General features: G+C 34.7%; 2 protein-coding genes across 4 annotated transcripts in view; one reads left to right on the top strand and one right to left on the bottom strand.

Annotated features, from left to right (window-relative positions):
- LOC137249306 (uncharacterized) overlaps positions 1–27984 on the top strand; it is a 768906-nt gene that overhangs the window by 249070 nt on the left and 491852 nt on the right. The gene's annotated exons all lie outside the window — the stretch shown is intronic.
- Positions 21536–24769, bottom strand: LOC137248437 (uncharacterized). The gene is made up of 4 exons (XM_067779373.1): positions 24664–24769; positions 24062–24436; positions 23292–23965; positions 21536–21724 (listed from the first exon to the last, which is right to left on the bottom strand). Exons 1-4 carry the CDS (start codon positions 24767–24769, stop codon positions 21536–21538), a joined length of 1344 nt encoding a protein of 447 aa, XP_067635474.1.

Consider the following 27984-nt stretch of genomic DNA (forward strand, 5'->3'; position numbering starts at 1 on the left):
TAACTCACATTACTTTCCATAGATGATACTCAAGAACTGTTAGGATTAAGGGAAAATCCCTAATCCCTAAATCTTACTCTTTTTAAATTTTGAATGCGTTAGATCATGTTAATTTCCAAGTACTATGAAGCTCTCCTCTGCCAAAACCGCTATATATTATGAAAATTGATTGAGTTAGGCTAAGTAAACGAGACGTTTATCAACAATATGTAGGGAAATCGGAAACATCTTTAGGTTTCAGAAGATTGTGTGTGTGTCTATTTTAAATACAGAGCTTCTCTCTCTTGGCTCCTGCAGTTGTCATTTCGTAGGGCATCGCAATGTTAAAAATGTCAGTTGAAAGCAACGCAAGAGGACAGAATCAGAATTAGTACCGTCTCTTAATGCTATAGTTCTGCGCTGATGCGGAGCTAACGCAATTCGCTGAAGAGCTTTTCTTCATCAAATTATGTGCGTCATTAATTGGCGTTAACATTGCAGTTTGACTACTCCTTTACCCGCAAAATAACGCGACAGCGTGTGTACAATAAACAGACCGCATGCTTTAGCCATATTTCGGCCTAATGAATTTCGTTTGTAAAGCAGCAGCTAACTATGAAAATAAATAGTAATTAGCAAATTTTAATAGAATTTGAAAATACGGTGGTACTTAATTAGCTAAGTGCTTTAACATACAAAGGGAGTGGCATAAAAAATTCAAACTTCATTACAAAAATTAATGTAAAATGTGGTATTCAGAATATTCAAAGTTTTACCTTAAATCCTGAAAGAATGCTGCAATTTTCAATTAACAACATTACATACATATTAGTTTCCAGTAAAACTGCAATCTACTCACTAACTCATGTTAAATAATGTTGCTTGGAAATTTGTAAGCTCTATATTATGTTTAAATTTTCTACTAAACAGACCAAACACAGAGTGACTCCGATACGCAAAAACGACTCCGACACGATGAAAAGGTCCTTCTTTTTATCCGTTTAACATACTCTTTCCTGTTTTTTAAGTTCACAGACTTTGGCCGTGTTTTTTTTACACGCGTATACGCTTCGTTTGCGCGTGAAAAAAACGCATATTTTCGCTTAGATAATGCTTAGGAGACCCATCTAGCGGCAGTGGTTAAACAACTAGCTACAACACAGGGTGTACCTAAAAGCGGAGACACAACCCTCTGTTGTATTTCTGTGTATAACGTATAGCTGAATCAGTTGTGATAAATAGTGGACGCGCAAAGAATACATAGAATTAGTGCAGAGGGTGAAACATAGACATATATTTCAGTTAAATCTGAGTATAATGCGTATTGAAATTTATTAGTACTAATTTTATGCGTAGCAATTTCAGAGGTGTATTTAAAGTTTGTCGCTTAGCAGTCCATATAGAGTTTAAGCGTAAACGTATATAGATGTGAAAAAAACAGGGCTTTTATTTCAGCACAATATATCAGCAATAACATTTTATTCAGATTAATTTAGTTACAGCACAGAGTGACACAAAACCTTAGTAAAATTTTGGTACACGTTGTTTGACCGCAATTTTTTTTCGGAATTTTTAATCACTAACATTTTTTCTCACTACTGTCTTGTATACTGTCCTATTGTGAAATATCGAACTTTTTATTTAAATACAGACTGGTTCGTATGTGCTAGGAGACTTCCGAACAAGTTTTTCATTTTTATCTATTTTCTAATCTAATAATGAGTGCGACAGTTTAAATAAAGTGTACATTAAAACATAGATTGACTCAAGTGCTTAGGAATCAAACGGACTGAGTATGCAATTGAGAAGTAAAGTCCTCTCTTGACTAACAAAAATTACGCTCTACAAGTCGCTCATCATAACTGTCCTGATGTATGGCTAGGAGTCATTTACGCTGTCGAGAGAATATGAGATAAAGTGTTCGTGAGAAAAGTGCTCCAAAAGATTTATGGTCCTGTCCATGACGCCGACGGCGAGTGTCGAAGAGGGTATGTATAATGATGAGCTGCATGAGATTTATGTAGATATAACGATAGTGCAGCGAATAAAATTCCAAATGCTTCGCTGGCTAGGTCATGTTAGGCGAATGGACGAAGACGCTCCGTTCAAGAAAGTTTTTCAGTCGACACCGCAGTCTAGAAGCAGAATAAGGGGGGACCTCCACTGAGTTGTGAAAGGCAGGTGAAGGAAGACTTGACCTCTTTTGATGCTCCCAATTGGCGTCAGTTATCGCGAAACAGGGATAGCTGGCGTGACTTGTTACAAAACGGCCAAAATCGCTGAAGCGTTTAAGCGCCAATTAATGATAATGTTGACTCAAGCGCTTAGTAAAACTGACGGATAAACTTTGTGTTTTTGCTTCCCTTAAAAATATCAGTGTTGCTGTTCTCAGTCATTCTATAAAAATATATTTTTATATCTCCTTTCTTTTCCTAAAATTGATTAATTTAGGGCACAGAGTGACTCATATACTTAATTTAGCTTTTAGAACGTGTTTGTTATCGCTTCAATTTTGGGTCAATTTTTATACATAATCTTGCTTCTTTCAAATCTATACTTTTATTTTGAACTATTCAATTAAAAACCTAAAGTGCCTCAAGTGTAAAGTAAAAGTTTAAGGAACTAGCTCCAATATTTTGGTTGATATGCTCTTCCGTAGAGCTCGATCGGAATACAGAGTGATTTATATGAAATCCTGCAACTTATTTATAAATATTAATGCTCTAAGCTACCCATGGTTGTATTTCTTAGTACTTTCTCAAACAAAATGTTCATATTGATATTAAGAATTCGTGATAGGGGCAAACTTTCTACTGCACTTTATCTAAATCTATAAATTCAAAAATTTTACGGTACTTTCTAACTAAAAAAAAACAATTTTAGCACCCGTTTGCATTTCATAACATTCCTGCACCCTAAAAGTATGCCACTTAAATAAAAATATAATTCATATCCCCAAATTTTATAGCCTCAAGTTTGCAAGCAAGAATACGAGACTTCTTTCTACTTTGTTGCTTGATGAAAATCAAAAGAAGCGCATAAAATTTAAAGCGAAATATGCACTTCGAAACATTTCGAAGCGGCAGACGCACTAAGTACTTAAATAATCTTTAAAAGAACGCGGTATTAACTTACCCGATTGAATTAACTAAGGAGCGTCTTTTGATGAGACAACTTAAAAAGTTTGTTAGCGAACTGTCGCATAAAATAGCAAAGAAAGTGTGTAGGTTCATATATACTAATGCACTTAAGTCATTGCTTAAATACATTTGTAGGATGGTGTTTTGTAAGTGAGAGGTGTGTTTCAAAGTAAATTTTTTTTTTTGTGTTTACTACTTAACTGCATATAAATCGCGTGCTTTCACCCAATTACCAAAAGTTTTGCGTGAAAAGTAGTTCAATTCAAGTTGGCGCCCAAAAGTAGGCCACACCGAAATGGAATACCCATATTGATTCAATGTGAAAACAAATTTATTTGAAGTTTTCGAAAATGAGAATAAACGAAAACTAAATGCTTTCATTGCGAAATTTTGAATATTTAAGTGTAGGAAGGAAAAGTTACCATTTACCGACATTTAGGCGCTTTAAAGAAAACGTGTTTAATGCTACATAGCTCTAACAAACAATGTTCTTCTTAAGCGGTCGCATTAATTTCTACACCTGTAAATTTATAATTTTTTATACAAAAAAAATCTATATTTTATGCAAATTTCAACTTCAAGGACAAACAGGTGGATTTTTCTCAAATCAACAACACAATACAGATAAATGAGTGTAGGTACACATAACAACAAAGCCATTAGATATGTATTAAAAATATGATCAGTAAGAAAGTGCCATGAATCTGCCTAAGAATATGCTACGTTTAAACCAGTACATTTGCACAACAGCTGATGTCGGCTTAATGTAGACTATATTTTGTATTTGTATATCAATCATCCTAGAATAGTGATGTACAAGGCCAGCAAAGCTTAGAAAAGAAACGAAGCATTCTTTGTAGTTATCCCACTCAGCATTTAGGTGATTCAATTTTGAATTTCCCTACATATCAATACAATTTGATTACTCTTTCTGACTAAATAATGAGTTATCATACAATTGAACAAAAGAAATAATCAAATATGAATACTTTTGATGATGAAAAACTAAAATGCATTTTTCGATCACTTTTTGGAATCATTTTTGAAGTCCTTTAATGACTAAATTTTAATATTTCATAAAAACCAACAAAAACAATAATCAAATATGCTTACCTTTGATGATCAAAAACTGAATATAGTTTTTCAATCACATTTTGGAATCATATTTGAATCAAATGTGTTTACTTTAGGTGATCAAAAATTTATAATGATTTTTCATTCAGCTTTCTGAATCTGTTATGAATATATTTATTGACTGAATAATGAATTGTATACTTGTTGAAATTTTACTTTTCGTTAAAAATTTTATTATTTATGAAAAAGATATTCTTCAACACAAAAAAAAAATGTAATGCGGCTCGTGGACGAAGATTTCCCCAACCATTTCTCCCCTTCAGCTTCCCAGAAAATACATAATGATTGGTCAATACATAGGTTGTGAGCTATTTGAACCCCAGGTAAGTGAAACTATCTTCACATACCTGGATACGGCTTCAACATCCCGTATCGTATCCGTATTTTAAGATGCAGACGATAATGCTGATGTTGGATGTTGTAGTCGCAGGTGTATATCGGTCAAGTTTGTTTGAGAGTTAGCTGTGGTTCGAATAGCTCAATTTCGCATGCTTTCTTCCCCTGATGAAATAAGATTATTATGTAGTATCCTATTTTGAATGAGATATGAAGAATAAATGCATTATAATGGCATTCAAAAATTATTCAAAAATCTCAACCAAAACGATTGAAATATATTCACAAATATGATCAGAAAATGACTGTGAAAAGCAGTTAAATATTGCTCTAAAAATATTAATGAATAGCGTTTCGAAATAGGAATCATAAATGATTATTCAAGAATAATCACATTTATGGTACATTTTTCTCCCGACGATACGTTAATTTTCGAACAGAAAATGCTTTTAAATTTGAACGTTTTTAATCATCTTGGGGTATGATATTTGAATATCTTTTGATCAAAATTTTCAAAAAATGCTGGCTGGGATGTGTGTATAAGAAGAATTGTGAAAAAATTTAAGCGTAGAATTTGTGTGTGCGATGTTTAAGGCTTGAAGTCACTGATGACCTGATATGAAACTTCTCGCTCTCTGAGAGCGCGTGAAAATGTGCATTTTTTATAATTTTGGCCATAGATGCCATCATACTCAAAATCAAATTTGGGCATTTCAGAATAACTTTGGGGTATTTTGCATGGTAAAGGTTTAATTTATGATTTTCACCGAAAATTTACTCAAGATTGTCAAATATGATATCAAAAAACTCGAATTTTTATCAGGATTACAAATCCGAAGAAAAAAATAACTCTTTTTCACCTGTGGAAAATTTATCAGTGACAACACCTTTCATCGAAGGGCTGCACACGAAATGGGTTTTGGTAGCAACTTTCGATTGATATAAAAGTCAGCTTCTTAGTCTATGCATTGATGTAAATGGATGCCAAAGGCCATGTTTTTGTGGAGCGTTGCGACATTCCATTTTTGACAGCTGAGATAAATTGTAGGTATACGTATAGGTTAACGCAACATGTTTAATTAATAGCCTTTTGCGGACGACAACGCAGATACCTCACCAAGTGATCTAATTTCGTAATTTCTTATACATTTTTTTCGTTTTTTATTGTATGTGGATATACATATGTATGTATGTAGATAAACGTTTTGGTCGCATCAAAGTGAAAAAAGGGGCTAGCCGCTTATTGTTATCTTATGGCGGTGCCAGAACAACAAAGCAAAGCAACGCAATCGAATTATACCTATTATTTCATATTTTTTCACTTATCTACCACAAAATATTTCTACAAAACTTTACCTTTTTTGTAGACTTTAATAAGTTTTTATCAGCTTACTTGCTGATTTATTTGAAAATAATGAAAACGAACGGATTTCTTGGAGTTTTTGTTTTTGCAATTTTAGGCAACTCTATAGCCATCTGATTTCAAGCCCCAATCTTGGAAACGAATGAACTTTTGTTTACAATTTAATGAACAGAGAGCTGATTTCAAGCCCCATTCCTGGAAACGAATTGAGAGAGAATGAATGTTTCGTATGAAGTCATCAGTGCTTGAAGTACAAGCGAGAACTCATTCACTGCTTGCCCTGCTGAATCTCAGTCGCTGCGCTCATACGAGATGTATACGCCGAGTGAATTGCCGATGCTCTACGAAGCTCTTGAGGGCATCTCTGGTGTAGGATGATTAAATTTTGAGGAATGCAGAGGTCGTTTTAACTCACTGCTTAAACTCATTTAGATTTCATTAGAAATTGTAAAAAGTAAATTCAGATTAAATTTAGATAATATGAAATAAAATATTAAAACGGATACAAAAAAATTTTATTCAATATAGATTAAAGTGAGTTAAGATAGCTTAAAGTTGAACTAAAATTTAGTTGAAATAAAATTTGTACAATATGAATTGACAAAATGGGAAATTAAATTAATTTTTCGATTAAATTGTCTTTAATTTGAAATTGAATTGAAGCGGCATTTAAAGTGATTTAATAATTGAATAAAAATTTAGTTCAAAGAGAATTTAAGTGAATTAATTCAAATTCAAGCGCACTTGAAAAAATATTTTAAGGAAATTGAACCAAAATTTGATTGTAAATGAATTTAAATTGAATAAAGATCGAAATTGAACTGAATTGAAATCGTTTTGAAATTGATTTTGAGTTGAACACAAATTTAATTGAAAGGAAATTGAAGTTAATCGGAATTGCATGGAAATAAATTTAGGACAAAATTGAAGCAGCGTTAGAAATTGAGCACTAATTGCTTATTTACTTGGAAAAATATATTGATTAAATTGAAATTTAATTTAGTTATAGTGGCATTCGAGATTGTGTTGAAACTGATTTGAATTGAACTGAAATGGAATTGGAATTGAAATGGATTTAAATTAAAATTGACTCAAAACCGAAATAAAATACTTTAAAATTGAATTGAAATCGAGTAGCTATTTAATTGGTTGTGAAGTGAAATATTTTTTAATTCCAAGATTAATATAATTGTAATTGACTAAAATACACATAAATTTAAATTTAAATAAAGATCTAATAGAATTGAGTGTGAATTGAACTTTATTGAAATAACTAGCTTACCTGGCAGACGTAATCCTGCCCGAAAATTAGTGAGCTCACATATAAAAAATGAGGCAGAAATCTGAGCTGAGAAAAAAAAAAAACAATTGATGAAACATTTCACATATTAAAATTAGATAGAATTCGAAAAAAGCGAACACGCTACAACCTTAGCTTAATGCAAATAAAAAAAGCAGTTTCTCATATTATCAAATTTAAGTATGTGTACGTGTACTCATCGTATATGAGGCGGCGCATTATTCAACCCAAGCGTAAAGAATATCAAGCTTAAGCATTTTAGCGCGCCAGAAAATATGCAAGGAAATAACACTTTATATGAAATGTGTGTGGAAGAGCTGCAATGTGTGTATGTGTGTTTATAAGTGTTAATACAAAAAAATATTCATTATTGAAAGCCGTCTGATATAAAAATAATAACAAGAACTTGAGCAAAAGAAGAGGATATGTTTAAAAAGACACTTGGTGGATCTACCTAGATGGAGATTTATTATAAGGATCTGAGTACCGGTTCATGTGTACAGCTCTAACAAGCTATCAATAAACTTCAATCATTGTGTACCTGAATTTATTTTCAGCTATCGCTTAATTTTATCTGCAGTGAAGTAAAACAGCTTCTGCGCCAAAAACTATATATCGACAGCCCCACTGCAAAACCCTGTAAGTCACTATTTTTCCAAAAATAAGGTTCTGAGCCTTCCGTGAATATACAGGGTTTTGCAGTGTGGCTGTCGATATGCAATATTAAGTGGTATATAACGGCTCTTTGCAGTCATGCCATCATAGCCGGAAGACTATTTTTGGATATTAAAACCATGCAAAGAACTAACTAAATATTGTAAGACTATAGACATATTCAGTCTATGTTGGGTCTTTATTGACCGGCCAATTAACCCTAACTGAACATTGCATATTTTTAGGCGCACCTTTAGTGCTTTGGGGCGTTTGATGTTAAACACCAACAAATGTAATTTAGAATGTAATTTAGTAAGGTCTTGACTGGTTCGAATAAATCGTTCTTATCTTTTTGTTACTTGTTTATGCCGAAAGAAAATTAATTATTTTTTAACTACAAAGTATCTCATATTTTAAAGCGCGAAAAAGTATAAAAAAGTGTTCATGGATTTTTTCCTCTTTTCTTCTCTGTTATTGATAAGTGGACTTGCGCGCATTAAAATGCAGTTAAAATGGGGTTACCACTTCCCGTTTCTTTTCAGTGGTGAAATGTATTAACCTGTAAGTTTGAAACCTTCAAATCACAATGCAAATCCCTGTAAGTTATTCCCACTGTGATGGAGCAAGACCTTGCCTCGAAAATATGAGTATTTTTGGTTTTCTTTGTAATGTTTTTGTGTATTATTCAGAACAGGGTTCTCTTCCATTCTACGTCACACTCATCAATTGGGAGTTGTTGTAACAATGGAAAATGAGCTGGTAGTAAGGTGCCTACTGATAAAGAAACTAATGAGTAAAACTAGGGAAGTTATACCGATAAACAAATTATATGAGATATGAGAGAGTAAATAGAGTAATGATAAAAGTTGTTGGTAGTATGAGTATTATTATATGACTATATTCTAAAAAAATGCCTCCCTTTTTTCGCCCTGCAACGAAAGAAAGGAAGAAACATTGTAACTAACGTTTATTGGAATCTTACACACTTATTAGTTTATACACTTTTTACATACATATTTTTATTACATATTTACGTTACCGCTTCCTGTGGCTTGCTAGTTAGAAAAATGTTAATTGCTCCTACCTCAGTTCGATCTCCACAGTCGCGTTTTGATCCGCTATATTAATAAAGTTTATAACTCTTTAAGTTTAAATGAAGTTTAATAGTTGTTTTTATTAAAGTTGTGAATGAAAAAAATCATTTAAATTTTGAAAATGAGTAAAGTTCCTGCGTCATTCCCTTCAAAGGAGGCCCTCTCTGTCGATGAAGGGGCTGTCATTGACGATCATAACCACGATTTGAATGAAGAATCCATTCAAGGTGCTGCTGTAGATGATTTCGACACTGATTTGGATGAAGAGTACATTCCGGTAGAAACTGATCGTAGCCAGTCAGATTTGGAATAGGTTGATGAGCCGGGAGAGACTGGAGCCGAATACGCAGAAACTCACCAAGCTCAAAGTGGGCGTGAATTGGCAGTCGAACCAACAGAAAAAAAGATGAGGAGAATTTCAAAAGAAACTGCTAATGTAAGGATAAACCAGAAAAAAAGAAGAGAAATGGGTGAAAGTTACCACGGAATCAGAAAAAATAAAGGAGAAAACTGTGGATGGGACTGCAAGGTTGAGCGCCCCTCAATTACAACCTCCATGGAACTGCAAAAGAAGTTTGGAAGATAAAACGCTCCAGTGCCGCCGATTTTCTGAAGATGATAGGAAGAAACTGCATAGTAATTTTTGGAAAAACAAGACATGGGGAGAAAAGAGAACTATTGTTACGTCTCTGGTGGATGTTGTTAAGCCATTGCAGATCTCTCATCGTAAAGACTCTGAAAAAAGTAGAAGGAGCCGAACGTTGTACTACCACCTCAAACTTCAAGAAAAGAGAGTTCGCGTTTGCGCCAAACAGTTCTGTCAAACTTTTGATGCACCTTTTTTGTGAACAGCGGTATTGACGAAAATGATCAAAATTTTGCAGACAACAACGAAGAAGTGGAAGTTGGCGTAGCTGAGGAAAGAGTTATTTTTTTTTTTTTTTTTTTTTTTTTTAATGGACGTTGTGGCAGCGCGCTGCCCTCAAGTGGCCCAATGAAACCAGGCTAATCCTGTTCACGCGATCGATTTATATATATATATAATAACTTTTTTTTTTTATTTTTATTTTGCCGAGTCTTTGATGGGCAGCGGTTTGTCAAGCGTCACGATCTGAGACTGCTCAGCTACAGAAGAAATTTCATCAGCCAAGTGTAATACTTAAAGAGAACAGAAGCAAACGTATTATACATTAATTTAGAGAGGTGAGAACAATCTTTTTTATAGAAAAAAGGGAGTCCGAGCTATCAAATGTGTTTGAGTGAGAGTTATAATCTTGGCATAAACGCCGAAAAGGTTCATTTTGTTCGAAATTCGTTCTACATTGTTTCAGCAGAAGAGGTTTGAAGTGTCTCGATGTCCGAGAGGGAACGCAAAAGTTCACTTCATTCAGAAGGAATGGGCTCGAAATTGATCCATTTAAAAGTTTTGTCATAAATATCACACCAAGCATTTCCCTTCGACTAGCAAGAGTTGGAAGATTGATAAGCTTTAATCGATTAGTATAAGGTGGAAGATTAGTTAAAGAGTCCCATTGGAAATTTCTTAAGGCAAATAGTAAAAATTGTTTTTGTATTGATTCGAGACTGTCTGCATGGACTTGATAACGCGGATTCCAAATTATCGAGCCGTATTCTAATATTGGCCTAACTAATGTTGTAAAAAGTGCTTTAGTTATGTAAGTGTCGTTAAATTCTTTTGACCACCGTTTAACAAATGCAAAAACACCTTTGCCTTTATTCACTGTAGCATTAATATGAAGATTGAAACTAAGTTTGGAATCCATCATGACTCCCAAGTCAATAAAATTATTTACAGTTTCTAGACTATAGTTGTTAATTGTATATGAAGCTGGTGGCGAAACTCTCCGAGAAAAACACATGAATTTACATTTTTTGAGATTGAGCGGCATATAATTTACATTGCACCAGGTAACCAAGTGATTTAAATCCATTTGAAGCAAGGAATGTTCCTCAACCGAGGCACATGATTTGAAAAGTTTTACATCGTCTGCGTACATCAAGATTTTTGAGTATTTAATTGTACCAGATATATCGTTTATGAACAACAAGAACAGAATCGGACCAAGATGGCTGCCCTGAGGAACACCAGAAGAAACATTGATGACCCCAGAAAGTGTATCTCCTCAAAAGCGAGGCATCAAATTCCTGCAATGAGAGCAAAGGTTGATAACCTCAATAACCTTTTCAGCAGATTGCCTCACATGGAGTCGCATTACTGCCGCAAAAATACAACTAAATTTTACCTCGAGCCGATATTCCAAACCAAGAGGGATGTCTACAATCTCTACAAAAGTGAGACTGGGGCGTGTGCACTTTCTTACTCAAAATTTGAACAATCAACAACGTCTTTCAATTTATAAACCACGAAAAGATCAATGTGATCTTTGCGTGAGTTTCAAAGCTGGAAATTGTTTTTTGTATGAAGCTCATCAAAAGCGGAAGACAAAATGAAGTTATGCACGCACAATATCACGGTGTTCAACAACAAGAATCATCATGTTCTATGCTACATGTGGCATAAGGCTGAGGGTGGAATAACGACCAACGAATTTGCGACTCTCTTTATGAAATACATCCGTCGGATAGCCCCCACCCTCTCGGAAGGTCAGGACGTGATCCTATGGAGCGATTGAGCAGGATACCAAAATAGGAACCAGAACCTATCGAATGCTCTACTGAAACTAAGTGGTGAGCTCAACATGAATATTATTCAAAAATATCTCTTGGTTGGTCACACTCAGATGGAGTGTGACTCCATTCACGCTCAAATTGAACGCAAATTGAAAAACAAAGTGATATACACACCAGCAGACTATCTGTAAGTGATTCAAGATGCGCGGACCAACCCCTGTCCATATGAAGTTGAGTACTTGGACCACACCTCATTCATGGACTTCTCTAAATTGGGACCAATGGACTCCATCCGACCAGGCCGCTCGACTGGAGACCAAAAAGTTTATGACTTGAGAGCCATTAAATACACGCCATCTGGGCAATTTTTTTACAAACTCTCATTCGATGAAGAGTGGACTTTGCTTGAGAAGAGAAGCAGGAAGAACTCATTTGAAGGGATCGTTAGAAGGCTGTACAATTCACCATTGAAAATAAAATAGGAAAAATTTAAAACACTTACAGAATTTCAAAAATATGATTCCAAAAGATTATCATGCGTTCTATGACAATCTTAGTCATTAGATTTGAAAAGAGGCATAAACTAGACTTACGGACCTGCTGAACTTTTGTACCTCCAGTTATATAAACTTGCTAGGTTCTTTTTTTGATGAATTCATTAAGTTCGAATAAAGTTTAAGTACGTTAATAAGTGATAACTATTTATTATCCAATGCGTGCAAATACCCGTAAGTTTGCAATAAATCTGGTGTATATTCCTGTAAGTAACAAAATTTAGCGTAGGAGCAACATTGGCTCCAAAAATTGCATCGTTGCTTTTAGTATGGCATTGAAAAAAGTTCGGTTCATATGATAAAATAATCACAGTTTTTTGTCTCTCCTGAAAACTTTTTGATTTTGAACATACAGGGTTTTGCAGTGTGGCTGTCGATATGCAATATTAAGTGGTATATAACGGCTCTTTGCAGTCATGCCATCATAGCCGGAAGACTATTTTTGGATATTAAAACCATGCAAAGAACTAACTAAATATTGTAAGACTATAGACATATTCAGTCTATGTTAGGTCTTTATTGACCGGCCAATTAACCCTAACTGAACATTGCATATTTTTAGGCGCACCTTTAGTGCTTTGGGGCGTTTGATGTTAAACACCAACAAATGTAATTTAGAATGTAATTTAGTAAGGTCTTGACTGGTTGGAATAAATCGTTCTTATCTTTTTGTTACTTGTTTATGCCGAAAGAAAATTAATTATTTTTTAACTACAAAGTATCTCATATTTTAAAGCGCGAAAAAGTATAAAAAAGTGTTCATGGATTTTTTCCTCTTTTCTTCTCTGTTATTGATAGCATTTTTTTTTGTATATTTTTCATTTCCATTAGGAAATTCTTCCCCCTCCACTTCTTTCACACAACAAACAAATAATATTACATGATTTCCTGTTTTTATTTTGCCATTACATACAAACTTGCGCGCTTTTAAATATTTATATGTTCATACGCCTGTATGTATGCAATGCTGTATACTTAAATCTGCTATTTACATTTTTTGATTTTTCCTCTCGCCACACATTGGATTTGCTTTCATACAGACAACATTTTCTCATTAAAATATCATGCTTCACTTTTAACATAAAATTCCTTTTGAAATTTATTCGTTATTTTGTTGTTTTTTTTTAGCTTAACGCACAAGGCAGATAATGAGCTTTTGAGAAGTGAGTGAACTGATGTACATATGTACATTAGTTTGGTTCGATTTATTTACCGATATCGCGCTATCGATTCTTCGATAGGATTTGGGCTCAGGAAAAAAAATTTCCACTACGCATACACAAAAAAATATTTTTCGAGCCTGCGAAGTTTCAGTTTTTTTTGAATTTTTTTCGACTTTTGATTTTTAAGGTTTTTTTCATATGCCCTACTAAAAAAAATTTCATTTGATTGTAAAATCTTCATGTATACCCTGTCCGCTAAAAACGTTGGCGATAACAATTTTTTTTTTGCGGACATTTTTGGGTCGGACAGAGTATACATGTAAAAGTCAAAGTCGAAAAAAAGTCAAAAAAACAAAATTTCGTAGGCTCGAAAATAATTTTTTGGGTATGCGTAGAGGAACTTTTTTTCCTGAGCCCAAATCCTATCGGAAAATCGATGGCGCGATATCGGTTAACTTTCGTCCATACAAATCGACCCACCCTAATGTACATACCTATAATGAAATGAAAAAAATAACGGTGTTAATGTATTGAAAAGTGCTGATGAGTCATTATTAAATAAATCAAAATAAATTGTTATTGACCTATGCTGATTTTATCAAGAGCATTGGTAAGGCATCTCGTATGTGTTGGATGTGCGGGAAAGGGACCTGTTGGGAAATAAGGGCAGCACATTCACTCTAAACCAAGCGAGATACCAGATTTACATTTATTATGAGTTAGCAAGCTTTCTGGAGCTTTGGAGCTTTGAAGATTTTTATAGATGTTGAGCTTTTTAAAGCTTTAACATTTTTAGAGCGTAGTACTGTCTACTTTTAGCAGCAAAGCAGATATTAGCTTTGTACTTTTGGGAAAGTTTTCGGATTTTTTGAGCTTTTTGGAGCTTTTAAGTTTTAGAAACTCAACAGCGCTCTAAATGACATGTGTCTCAACGTCCTTTTGATCTCTCGCATGGATTCTACACTTTCCGATTAGCTAAGATCAAATGCAGATGGAAAATCTGTTCTGCTCCAAACTTTTTTCGTAATTTTTGATGTTACTTCGCCCGGGAGTTGAACCCAGGACCCTCGGCGTTGTAGACGGAGCACGCTACCACCACACGACGGCGGCCATTTTCGTACATGTAGACTTTGAGCTTAAAATCTTGAGTCATGGCTTAATATGCAACTTTTATCACAACTCTCTTTAAAATGAGAGCGTTGGCTCATCGGTCATCATTGGCTGGGGAATTTCTTTACAGATAGGTCGAAACTTGATGGGAAGGTTGGTGACGTATCACGCCTCGAACCAGCGATTCCACAAAAAGAGCTGTGTAGCCATTTCTAAACTAAATGGAAATCGTTCCACGTTACGACCTCAAGATCTATACTCAAGTTAGTTTGATTTGGATCTCAAACGGATCCATAATATCCAAATACCGTACCCATCAATTACCACCAATATATGTCACCTTTAGGTTGCAATGGCTTGTCCGTCAGGTCCTCAGAAAGATGACTTTTTAAGTTCCTGGTGGGCGGAGCCGCTTCAACGTTCTTCTGTTACCGCTTTTTTCACTATCAAAAATGGACTTCACTACTTTTATGCATATGGCCCATTGGCTCATTTGGCATGGCTATGGTTATCGTGGTATAAGTCATCATGCGATTTGAAAGAGAACACGTTAAAGAAATCTCTCTAAGTTTGACCATCCAAAACAGATTGCAACGCCATAGCTTTAAAGCATCGTTTCTGAATAATTCAAGTCAGCTTGCGAAGTTTGAAGAAAGTCGCAAAAAACCCAAAAACATGAAACCCGAAATTGCTAACATCGTCTGGCATTATATCTCTAGTACATGAATAAACATTAGTATATATGTGGAAAAATTAACTTTTGTATTGGTGTTTGAGTGAAAACAAATCTTTTCCTACATTTTACTATAATTAGCACAATGACACACACCAATGATGCTTTGGCTGACAGCTTGGTTTGATGCTTCTTAAGCAGACCAACGAAACAAAAGGACTCTGCACACACAGCAACATTGAGAAGTATAGGACAAAATAATGCAATGAGGCGAAACTAGGTAAACAGCTAGTTGTATTAGCTGTCATTCTCATTCTTTTGTCTTGTGTACTGTATTTAGACTAGATGTTCCCTTTATAGATGTGTTTCTGTTTTCTCATTTTCTATGCAGCTAACCAACAACTGTCAAGTATCACTCACACATATAAAGCTAGTATGAACCCCGCAAAAAAAGCGATTATTCTAGAATGAATGCGGGATGAGTCACAAAGGGATATGATCGCTTTATATGAATTGGAGTGATACCTTTTGTTCGAGCAGACTAATTGAACCTGTTTATGCCTGTCGAACAGGCCCTCTTTGTACCGATACAGGTTGTTTTGGTACAGATCCTCTTCGTACCGCTACGGGTAATGTCGGACAAGTCTTCATTGTTTGAACAGGGGTACTGTCGGGCAGGTCTCCTTCGTACCCCTACAAGTACTGTCGAACAAGTCCTTTTTCTACCCGCACAGGAATTCTTATCCATCTAACAATTTCTTAAATTCGGATATAATATTTTTAGTTTTTTTTTGTATTGGTATTGAGAAAATAAAAGTAAAACAAATACTACGAAAATGGAATATGTGGTACTAGTATTTAGGCTCGGTATAGAGCTTCGCATATTTCTTAAATAATTCCTTTCAATTCTATTTTACCCATTTCTTTGCCATTTTTTTTTTTTTTTATTGTTTCTTAAAATTGGCTACATAAATTTCAAACTGACTAATCCTAACTGTGCTCAAAAAGGGCTAGATGGAGTCAATTATACCCCAATATCGACAAATGAGATCAATCGCAGACCACTCTTTCTAGGGATTAATAGCATGCTATTTTGCAGGGAATGCCCGGCAATAGAGCACCAAACTACCTAATTTATAGTCAGAATTTTGAGGTGAGCTTGGACGACTAGTCCTAACCAAATCCTGGAAAGCATGGGATTAGTTTTGGAGGTAGTTTACAACTATTTGATTGTGTTATAATTCATACGCTCATTAGTTGAATCGTATTTGTTTCTGCTGTAGAAATGAATAAGTGTGCCTTCGTAATTATTATTTATTGCGCGCAACGTAGCAGTTTTGTGGTTAATTCCCCACTTATGGGGAATTTTGAACGTTTGTGCGCAGTTTTCTGGGAATGCTGTAGTTTGGGGAATTTGTTGAGAACTTCCCTTTAGCAATGACATATGAATCATTTGAAATTAGCAAAGCAGCTGTCTTTTTTTACACTTTTTCCTTGAACTACACCAGCGGAACCAGTAACAGGTTACTGCTGTAAATCAGCTGATTGGTACTTTTTGTCATTAGTCCGATTTTGACATTAGTCTGTCGAATTACAAAAACAAAGTATATGGAACTTTAATTTATGTTTGTAGGTATATCACCATGATGCCACCTTGTTTGGTTCCGCCATGAACAATACTGTAACGATTTTACTGCAATTCCCCTTATTTGCAATCTTCTGCTAACGTTCGTATCGCTAAACTGTTGAATAAATAACTCCAATATTGAATAATGGAAAAATGGCCTTTATTAAAGTACTTCACAATAACACTTATACTTTGCAACTAGCTTGCTTAACAACCAAACTGATTGATAGCTCAAATGAAACTCACTCCTCGCCTCTACTGTCGCGCCTTTTATACTTTTTGATTTCTCATTGCATACTTCCAGGCTTTTCCATTCCAGAACTTACTAGTTAGTTTCAGCTACAAAATCGCCAGCCACAACTGCGTTTATAACATCTAATTTGAGTAATACTTGCACAAATTATTGCCCTCCCTTGTGAGCAATTCAGATAAGATATATGCATGTGTTTGTGCATTTATTCTCCGCTGCTCGTATACGTACATACATGGTACATATGTGTAGACGCAATTATTGTTTCGTTTATGTCGATACATAATGATTAATCTATGGATGTGCATGATATCACTGTTTAGCATCGGCTTAGAGATAGCAGCACCCCTTAGTTTTGCTAGTATTCGTAACAATACTGACAGACGAAGCTTCAGTAAGCATTAGAGGTTTACGCCGATCACTTTATCGGCGGCGGCGGCGTAAGCTCTATTATATACCGGCGGCGGAGGCGTGGGCGGCGCGCCGGCATACGCCAGTGTTTTTACTTTAAAAAGCTTGATTTTTCTATGTAAAAAAATAATTTTAGGAAAGGTTTTGTTCGTGTGTATTTAAGGAAATTAACGTGTTGGCCATTTCGCAAAGATCCGGGGTTTTTGCCTCAAGATTTCGCAGAACGCTCAAAAGTTTTTAGGAGTAGCTCTTTGCGGAGGGATTGTCCCTCGTTCACTTACTCCACAGAGGCTTCAAACCTAGCCCCGGTCTTTGGAATTGGCACTGCTGCGTCTGCTGAAAAGAAATAGATACATAAAATAGTCACACTTTTGTCTGTATACCCCGTGCAAAGCGTAGTTTCACCTAGGGTTAACTCCCAATAATCGCCGCGAACACAATTTCTTTAAATCATTTGTGGCTCCTTGGTGGTCACGCACAAAGGCGACTTACGGTTGCTGTTAATGGTCTATTAATACTCATGACTCTCGTGGCACAGGGCGCCTCCAGTTTTTTCGGCTGTTTTTAAGAGCTACACCAGTCGACGTAACTTTCCTAGAAGCTCTAGCTCCGAAGACTTTCCAACGGATGCTTTTGTCACCTTTAAACGTTAGGGAGTGACTATTCGGCCAAGGATGCCGCCCTCGAAATCATAAGCAGTCTAATTGGATGTCATTGCGTAATGGGTGAAAATCGTTTAATCCTCGGCGCATCTACATAATTAAAATTTTACAAAGACCCTGGATAAAATTTTTAAAATGTAGACCAAAGTTTGAAGACGTTTGTGTTCACAACATTGATTTCAATATTCTTTGTTAAATCAAACCGATATTTTAGAATGAAAGTCGACCGATTTTAAGTTGAAAGATGTTAACGGCACCTTTTTTGGGTATTTTGCTTTTTATAACAACTTGAGGACAATTTATTTATTTAAATTCATTGTTCATTATTAATTTTTTGAAAAAAAAAAAATATGCAAACTGGGCATATAAATTTATTATATAACTTTTCTATTAGTGTTTTGTTTTATGCCCCTATTGCCGTTTACAACTCAATTTAGTTAGGTTGTAATTAAAACAACTCAACTTTAAGACAACTCAACTCCTGTTTGGTATTACGAATTACAACTATTTCAGTTGAAGTTGAATAGAGTTGCCAACTTCAGAAAGTGATGATTTGACAGATAAATGAACAGCTGATCAATTTGTGGCGGAAATTTAAGCATTTGCAAAAGTGATTTTGTTATTAAAAGCAAAACGGATATTATGTGAAATCTATTTTATAATGGCGAAAATGTTGGTGATTGACATGTCGCGAATACGGAAAACATTCGCGTGATCATTCCAATCCCTTGGAACTACCAAGCACCAAGTAAGAAAATGTTAAAGTGACAAATGATGAGCTTCTAATGAAGTTATTTTTGCAGATTTGAAATGAAGCATTTTGCTCATTACTAAATAAAATTAAGGACCATTTCCGCATACGCGTCCGATTCTTGGTGACGGCAGCTATCAAATATGCTGTGGAAATGATTTTGGTGTTGGACTGGTTTTAGATATTATTGAGGAGCATATTTGTGCGAAGTGGATTAAAACCCAAACAGCAAAAATTGTATTTTACTCTAAAACAGGATTCCCAGGAGTAGTGATTAGAATTAATGGGACTCACGTTCCCATAATTTCACCTGTTTTGGCTGCATCCGAACTGCGGCCAGCCTCGTCCAACTTCGGAATGTCGCTCCATAAAGTCAAAAAGTTATTCAATGTAATATTTCGTTTAAACGTTGTTTTTCTATAAATGTCTACAAAATTGTTGATTATTGTTTGATTAGAAAAGGTTAAACTACCAGCTTTAATTTTTTTGTTTTTTTTTTGGTAACGTTTTATGAGCCCATGCACTATCTAACTCTTATTAAAGGTGGTATCAAAAGACGCGTGTCGATCTCCGTTTTTAGGATTCGGAAGCGGAAATTAAAAATTTTATTTCTGTCGAAAAATATTTCCATAAACCACAAAATGGCCCAGACAGTGTCCGAAATATGAGGCCCCATCCACAGTTTTTGGACAGAACATGTTTCTTTCTTTTGGCCGCGATTTTTAAAAATAACCCTAGGTGGGTCCAACACCTTTCTGCATTAGTGTGTACAAAAAATCTGGCAAAATACAACAACAACATGCAAAATTGAACCGAAATGATATGACAGAAATTAAATTTTTAATTTTTGTTTTCAGACTCTTAAATAGGAGGTCGAAACGTGTCTTTTGATACCAGCTTTAAAAATGTTTGTTAAAAATTAGGTGGTAAACCGCCTTGTAAAACGTTACCTTTTTTCAAAACAACTGCAAAATTGTATGAGACAACTGCTAGTAATAAGTTGTAAGATTTTGACGTCTTTGACAACTACCCTAACACAAGGTTGTAAACGGTAATGCCACAAAAAGTTGTTAAACTAGACAACTCAACCGACATTTTTTTTGACAGGTTGACTTGTAATCTGTAATACCAAATTGCGAAATTTCAACCCAACCAGAGTTAAGTTGTAAACGGTAATAGGGGCATTAATAACTTGGTGAATTGGGTGATGCAAAGTGCGTGTTAAGCTGAGATCGAAAACGCCTGTTTTTTAAATAACTTTTCAACAGGTGGAAAGAGTTAAATTTCGCAATTAGTTTTTTATAACTGGCAGTGATGCGCATCCATTGATACCACTTTCGACCATATCCGACCAATTTTCGACATGAACAATAAATGGCCTAAAAAGTCTTAAACGAGTAGAAAATATAGTAACGCGCTGGACGCCGCCGACGCCGCGCCGATATTTTTGACATTCGGCGGCGTCGTGTGGAAAACGATCAAAATCGGCGGTTTCTACGCATGTAGAAAACGAAAATTTCTATAACTTATAGTCCGAAATAACAGCGCGGCGAAATACAAACATAAATAAAAATTACATTTACTTTGTTTTTATTATTCGATGCGCTGATGTCAAAATCGTACTGGGCCGACTTAAATGATGTACCAATCAGCTGATTTCAAGCCCTGACCTGTATGGTTCCGCCATGCATGAAACTTATTGCTCTCTGAGAGCATTTGAAACGGTTCATTATTCATAACATTGGCCATTTCTCGCCAATATACGGCAAGTTTTTTCTTTTTTGTAATTTATCTTCTTATCAATCACTTTTGAAATACGAAATTTAGACCCATATTAAGCTAGTGTTAAACCAGCATTGAGCCCAAATAAATACCCTCCTAAATATTTACTTAAAATCGAATGTAGTGTATATCTCCTCTAATACCTAATAATTATTGCTGCGTTATTACGGCACAGAACTGCAACACCCCCTGCGTTTCAATGGACACTGACTGATCCAGATCACGATAAAAATTGTACATGCACAACAACAATCTGATTCACATACATTACATTGGTGTTGCATTTGCATCTTAAATTTTTTATCGGGATCTGGATCACTGCCCGTTGGAACGCGTAGACTGTTGCATATGCACAACACTGTTGTTTGCTATAGCATCCACATCCGGCAATATGTTTTAATTTCTCTAATAAAATACTGATATATTTCATAACTACTCGTGAGTATAAACAAAAATGTAAAGAATTGTGAAAGATTAAACTGATCGTTAACAAATACATAAGCACAGAGGAAGAGGGCGGCCCCCACTCCGCTGGAAGGACCAGGGGCCCTATTCAGTAACTGTGAGTTTTAAAATGTACATTTTTTCTTCATATAATTTGTATGAAAGAAAAATGTACATTTCAAAACTCATAGTTACTGAATAGGCCCTCAGGTGGAAAACGATTTAAACTCCCTTGGTAAGACCAATTGCCGACAGTTGGCAGAGGGGGTCGAACACACTCTATCTATTTATGTTTGACTATGAAACTATGAATACACCACCTAGCATAATGTTGAAATATTTTTTTTTTACTTCTCAATAGCGGTGGGACATCGCTAACTGACTTATCATAAATTTAATTTAGATTTTATTGATTTTTTTTGTTTTTACATGTTTTACCAATATTAAATTTCTTTTCTAAGACATATTCAGGAAACCATGCCAAAGCATGCATAAACCGTTATTAATTTTATTCAACCATGACAATTCATTAAAATCCATTTCGCTTATCTCCATTTCCGTATCGAGTATGCGGCCGAACCATGGCATCTCGTCTTCGACTATGACAAGATCAAACGTATTATTCACAGCTCTCCACTGGTTGCACTGCAAATAATTTTTCAATGTAAATGATTTTAAATTTCTTTTAAACTACATAGTACATCTTAATCTGAACTAATATTGTAATGAGAAAAGATTTATTCGCTTGTCTTGAGGCTCCGAAACTATTGGACCGATTTTTAGCAAATTTTGTACGTGTGTGATTCGCCAGGTCTGCGAAAAGATTTTAAGCTATATTTTATTCCGCTGTATTCCTAGGGTCTTGAGAGCAAGTGTTCATACACCTGCAGATATCTTCTAAACCTGGCCTAGTACCTCGTTTGAAAGATCTTTTCTCTACCTGGATAAGTTTAAATGTAGGCCAGAGGTAGCCCTAGATTGTTTTTTCACGATATGAATATACAATTAATGGCGAGACTTCGGATGTATAATGTTCTGAAGTTTAGTTAGCAGGTATCAAAATACTGCTGGGTGACTAGGGTCTCGAGATAGACATATATCAAAAACTGGACATGGGTAACTCTAGGATGGATTTGTACAATATGGCTATCAAATGGAAGTTGTTGATGAGTGCTTTTGTGTAGAGTATTTTTGATTTCGATATGTCAACCGATTTCCGGGATATTAACCTAAATATGGATCAAGGGTAGGCGTACATTATGTTTTTACGATATGAGTATTAAATGTAAAAAGGAAAGCGAGATAGAGAAACAGAATATAAAAAATTATTTTCAAATAAAAATGTAAACTAAAATTTCGGCATACTTATTTTAGAGGGTTGTCTATCATACAGAACCGCCTTTGAGTTCTATTACGATCGGAGTAGATTTTACTATACGTTTAGAAATATTATAACTATATAAGCCGCTACTAAAATTGTTTAGCCAAAAAGATTAACGTAGCTTTGTGTTCCCCAAAAGAATATAGAAAAAAATTTTCAGAAAACTATTTTTTTTGTTTTTGGGAAATTTTTAAGGACAATTAAGCAATCAAAATTTATCACTTTTGTAATACAAGTAAGTAAATACTGGAAAATAGAGCTACCGAAAAATTGAGGTTATGTTGTTGACATCACCTTTGTAATTACATCATGGCACATACGACGAAGAGCAGACCTTGTGATTGCCTAATTATTTTCGATAAAAAACTCAGAAACTAATTTTAAGAAACAAGATTTTTAAATCTAAAAAACTTCACTTACATTCTGGAGCCAATGGCTTAAAAACGGAAGTACCCTTTTCAAAATATTTCCTCTAAGCAAAAAAAAAATGGACCAGTAATTTTCGTAAATAAAATAGAATTAAAATAAATACTTGGCGCAATTCTACTTAAAACTAGTTGCAGCTTATTATTTTGTGTTTCATAAAGAAATGATGCTCGATTCAAATAAATTTCTTCAAACGTTATAATTTACTATGCATACATATTTTTCAAATTATCATATTTAAATGATCAGTAGTCACCGTCAAAGGTATAGTAAACTGATTATTTAGTTAGTTGTTTTGACAGCAATCGTATGAAAAATCATGTTAAAAAGCCACTACTAACTTTAGAGTCGACTCTGACTTTGACTATATTTACATATCGCACTACAATATTCTAAAATACTTACAATTCTGTAAATTTCTATGCTGTCAAAATACGATTGACAAACGACGACCTTAACAGCCTCTCTATCCTGCGTATTTCTATTACTTAACATATTAGTTAAAAAGTTCAATATTTTCGGGATGTGCTCATCACAACTGAACACTCGTAAATACTTCAATTTGTCGCACATGCGAAAGAATCTACAAGATGAAATTTTGTTCAAAACTAAATTACCAATTTGCAATTCTTCGAGGTTAACTAAATCACTAAACATATTGAGTGTCAGTTCATCTTCTTGTATGGTTTTGATTAAACATAAACTTTTTAAACTTGTCAATTTTGCTATATCTTTCATTGTTCTCTCTGTCATCCAAGCATTTTTAAACGTAAGCTTCTCCAAATTTTTGAATTCAAGCAAACCATCAACTAAAAATTTTATATTATCGGCAGCGCAATCGCATAACGCATGAGAATATTCACATTTTCTAACATTGAATTTATTGAGTGTGAGAACTTTTAGATGGGGTAGCTTACCCAGCACCAACCACCACTTGAAAACCTGGCAGTCAATTTCTACTTCTTCAAGATTTTCTAGATGATGCAAAGGTGGTGCATGCCGTAAAGAGTTTAAACCAGGATCGGGGCTGAATAATTCCACAATGTCTTGCCAGCTTTTTTTAGTACGTACTAATTTTTCTGAAAAAAATTAAGATTCAATTAATAAAAATTTTTTTATTTTATGTTTTATTTTTTATTGATTTTTTAAACCAACTTTTAAATTTCTAAACTCACTTGTACCAGCACACTTCAAACGTTTCAAATTGGGCAGCGGCAGCAAATCCATTAAATCATCATCACTTGTTTCTAGCAATTCAACTTCCTCGATTTCCGGATGTTGCTTACTTAGATTCTTCCAAAAATAAGTTTTATATGCTGTCTTCAACCTTACTTTTTTTATATCATTCAATGACGAATATTGTGTTCCAATCAGATGTGCGCAATGCGTAGCGATATGATCATCTAACAAGTTTTCTTCATACTTTGTGCTCTTTAGCTTACGCGTAAATGATGCGCTATAAAGCCGACAAAACCTTCCACAAACTTTAGACCAAGATAGTTGATCTTTTTTATTTACGACTTTTGCGAGTATAGCAAATAGGCAATCATCTGGTAGATCCAAAATGTTCATGGGGTTCGTTGACATTTTTTGCTGGAAAATTTAGTGAACATTTTTTCCAGGCATGCTTAACCAACGAACCGATATCATTTCGTTACGATAATCAACGTTAATAAACGAAACGAAATGACTTTGTTTCGTTTATTAACGTTAATTATCGTAACGAAATGATATCGGTTCGTTGGTTAAGCATGCCTGATTTTTTCAATGACTTTACATAGGATTTCGATTTTATTTGACTGTATAAGCTCAAAATCGGCGGTCGCCCCTCGGGAGTGATTTGGCAAACACTCTGACTTGCGGATGCCGTTCGGAGTCAGCATAAAACATATAGGTCCCGTCCGGCCAATCTGTAGGGAAAATTAAAAGGAGCACGATGCAGGTTTATTTTTTATTTCTTCGTTTAGAAGAGAAGCTCGGCCTAAGTTCCTCGGAGATCAATCAAGCCAAGAATTTTTTTATATGCTCAAAACCTTAGATTGGGGTCTAAAAGAGTAACCCCTCAACTTTTTTGTTATTAAAATTTTCAGATTGATGTCAAGTCTCAACTTTCACACTTCTGTGCAACGGTACATGATTAAAAACTTAAGTCCAACTTTGAAACCATTTTATTAATTTAATACTGCGTTTTTTAATATTTATTTCGTTTTAAATTTGAAGCTTGTTTTATTTTTCACCAAATATTAAAGTAAAAAGAAATTTTTAAACAAATTATGCAATATTTTAGAGGTGTTCGGCGCTGATTAAGACAGAAGTTAGGCTATTTAAAGCCCATGTAAACCTCGCAAAATTGTAAGAGTTTAAATTTTTTTTTATTGACTTCTTCGGTTTTAAATAGCAGTGTTTTTTATGAATTTTTTTTTAACATTGCTTTTTAGCGAAATTTAGCATTATAAGCTGTACATCATTTCAAACCTACACAGTTTTATACAGTGAGTTTTCCAAAATTACTTACCTTTGTTGTTTTTCTATATAAAACTACAAGACACAAAGAGAGTATTATATAATTTTTTTATTCTCAAAGCTTTATTATAATTTTTATAGTTAATAAAAATTATATTGTTTAAATAATACGAAAATTCCTCACACTTTGTTGAAACGAAACTCGTCTTTCCTTTAAACAACCACCGTAATCTCTTGCTATCGCAAAAGCACTGAATAAAACCTTCAAAAACTGCAAATATAAAAAAAAAATCCTGCCAAATTTCAAGGTTGTACTACAAAATTCCACTTTGCTGATCTTACCTGCCAAATGTGTCTTCGTAAGGAAAGGATAAAAATGGCATAACTGGTTGTTAATACTTCCGATGTGACTTTAATCTCTCTCTCTGTCTCTCTCTCGCTCTTTGTTTTTAATACCATGTGAAGAAAGCACTGATCATTGCTTACAAATACATTTACGAAGGTATTAGTTAAATTCTTGACATCTTTAAGATACAAATATTTTTTGTCTCCGTAAAGACCTGAAATTAGTCTCGTTACACTCGTTGAGTATAAAATAGCTGCACTCGTAAATCCACTTCTCTCACACTCGTTGAGTATAAAGTAGCTGCACTAGTAAATACACTTCTCTCAGAATACAACCTCGACTAAATTGTTTTACTTCTAACGAAGACATTGTTGGGTAAAAGAGAGCAATAGAATTTTGGTTTTGTATAAAAAAAAAACAAGATTGTTTCATTGCCCCGTTAGGAACAAATTAAAAATATACATATAGTTAAATGTGTATAAACCTGAAGGTCCACAACATCGTATATGAGGTCATATAGTGATTCGTTCGAAACACATTGTGCTTAAAAAAAAAAAACCAATAAAATGCCCACTCAGCGGAAACACTTACCAGATATCCGGTAACAGTTTTCAATAGTATAAAAAATTTAACTTTAATTATATGTATTATTGCTTATTGTTTATAAGTTGTCTTTTGCCTTTGTTATTGCAAGAGTCCTTTCTAAAAAAGACTGACCAAGAATTTCGAGTTTTCATGATGATATGATATTAGGCTTTAAGTTTTTCTTCAATCAGTAGCAACTATAGCAATGCTGCTAACTCTTTATCGCATTTCCCTCTTCTGGATCAAATTTTCCCTTTTCATACAAAAGAGTTTACCCACAGAGGAACCAAGTCTGTAAGCTGAAGACAATAAAGCAACGCAGCTGTTTTCATAATTTTCTTTAAGCTTTTCTAACTTTACGAAGCCTAGATAAATAAGTTTTTAAGAATTACAGGGCTGACCTAATCTCCTCCAAACAAAATACCGATTTGAAACGAGACTCAATCGTAAAGCTTAGAATTTAAGGTTATGTTAAGAGGTAATCGGAAAAAGTTTGTTTAAAATCCTTGTGATCAAATACAGCCACAGCTACATTCTCATTCACGTCGGCGGGGACAAAACGACAGCTGTCAAATTATTTTTACACATGTTCTTATGAGGATCGTTATTTTCGGCGCGACAGGGCAGCACCACAATCAATCACGAATGCCGTTGTAGCGAGAATAAAGGGCCCATTACTGATACCTGATACTTAGCATAGACTTGACTTGGCCTGAGAACTGCCACTTACAGTTTTGTTAAATGAACATTGCATGTTACTGATTACTCAAAACTTAGCAACACTTAACTTGACTTAGAAGTCTGTTGAATTTTGATTTTCTATGTAAGTTCTAAGTGACATTTACATTTTGAGTTGCCATTTGTTTGTTCCCATTTCATTTTGACATTTTGTCATACAAATTGACATTTATTTAAAAATAAATTTCAACGCTGATTATGATGCCACATTGTATGCGCCAAGTGGAGTATAATCGTGGCTAAGTTGCCAAGTTTGCCAAGTCAAGTCAAGTCTATGCTAAGTATCAGTAATGGAGACTTAAACCTAATTCTATTTTTTGGTAGCGACAGTCGCTGGCGTAATTTTTATATTGTCAATAAAAACTAAAAAAGAAGTAAATGACAGATAACAAAAGCTCAAATCATTACTTTGGGTGTTTTTTTAAACATAATCATTTTTTTTTTCTAAATTTGTCGCTACTGTTTGCTATAATTTATATTTGCGGCTGCCGCGTTCAAAGTAATTAAGTAACCAATGCTTGGCAACGGTTGTCGGTAAGCTTTGCTTTAATGGGTTCTATATTGGTCATCACGGTTGTTACACCATGTTTTCATTTGGGACCAAATTCTATAGAAAAAAGGACCAAATCTCACAGAAATGGACCAAAGTGGTCTAAAAACAAATCGGCAATTCACAGATGTGTCGAACTCGTTGTAAAATCTTAAATTTCAGATTGTGGTAAAATAAAATGTCACTTACTTACTTAATTGGCGCTTAACCGTCTAAACGGCTATGGCCGTCCAACATGGCGCGCCAGTCGCTCCTTCGCTCCGCCAACCGGCGCCAATTGGTCACACCAAGGGAGTTTAAATCGTTTTCCACCTGGTCCTTCCAACGTAGTAGGGCCGCCCTCTACCTCTGCTTCCATAGGCGGGTTCCGATAGAAACACATTCTTGGCCGGTGCATCATTTTTCATTCGCATAAC

The sequence above is a fragment of the Eurosta solidaginis genome, chromosome 4 (assembly GCF_040869045.1).
Source record: "Eurosta solidaginis isolate ZX-2024a chromosome 4, ASM4086904v1, whole genome shotgun sequence".
In the NCBI taxonomy this organism is placed as follows: domain Eukaryota; kingdom Metazoa; phylum Arthropoda; class Insecta; order Diptera; family Tephritidae; genus Eurosta; species Eurosta solidaginis.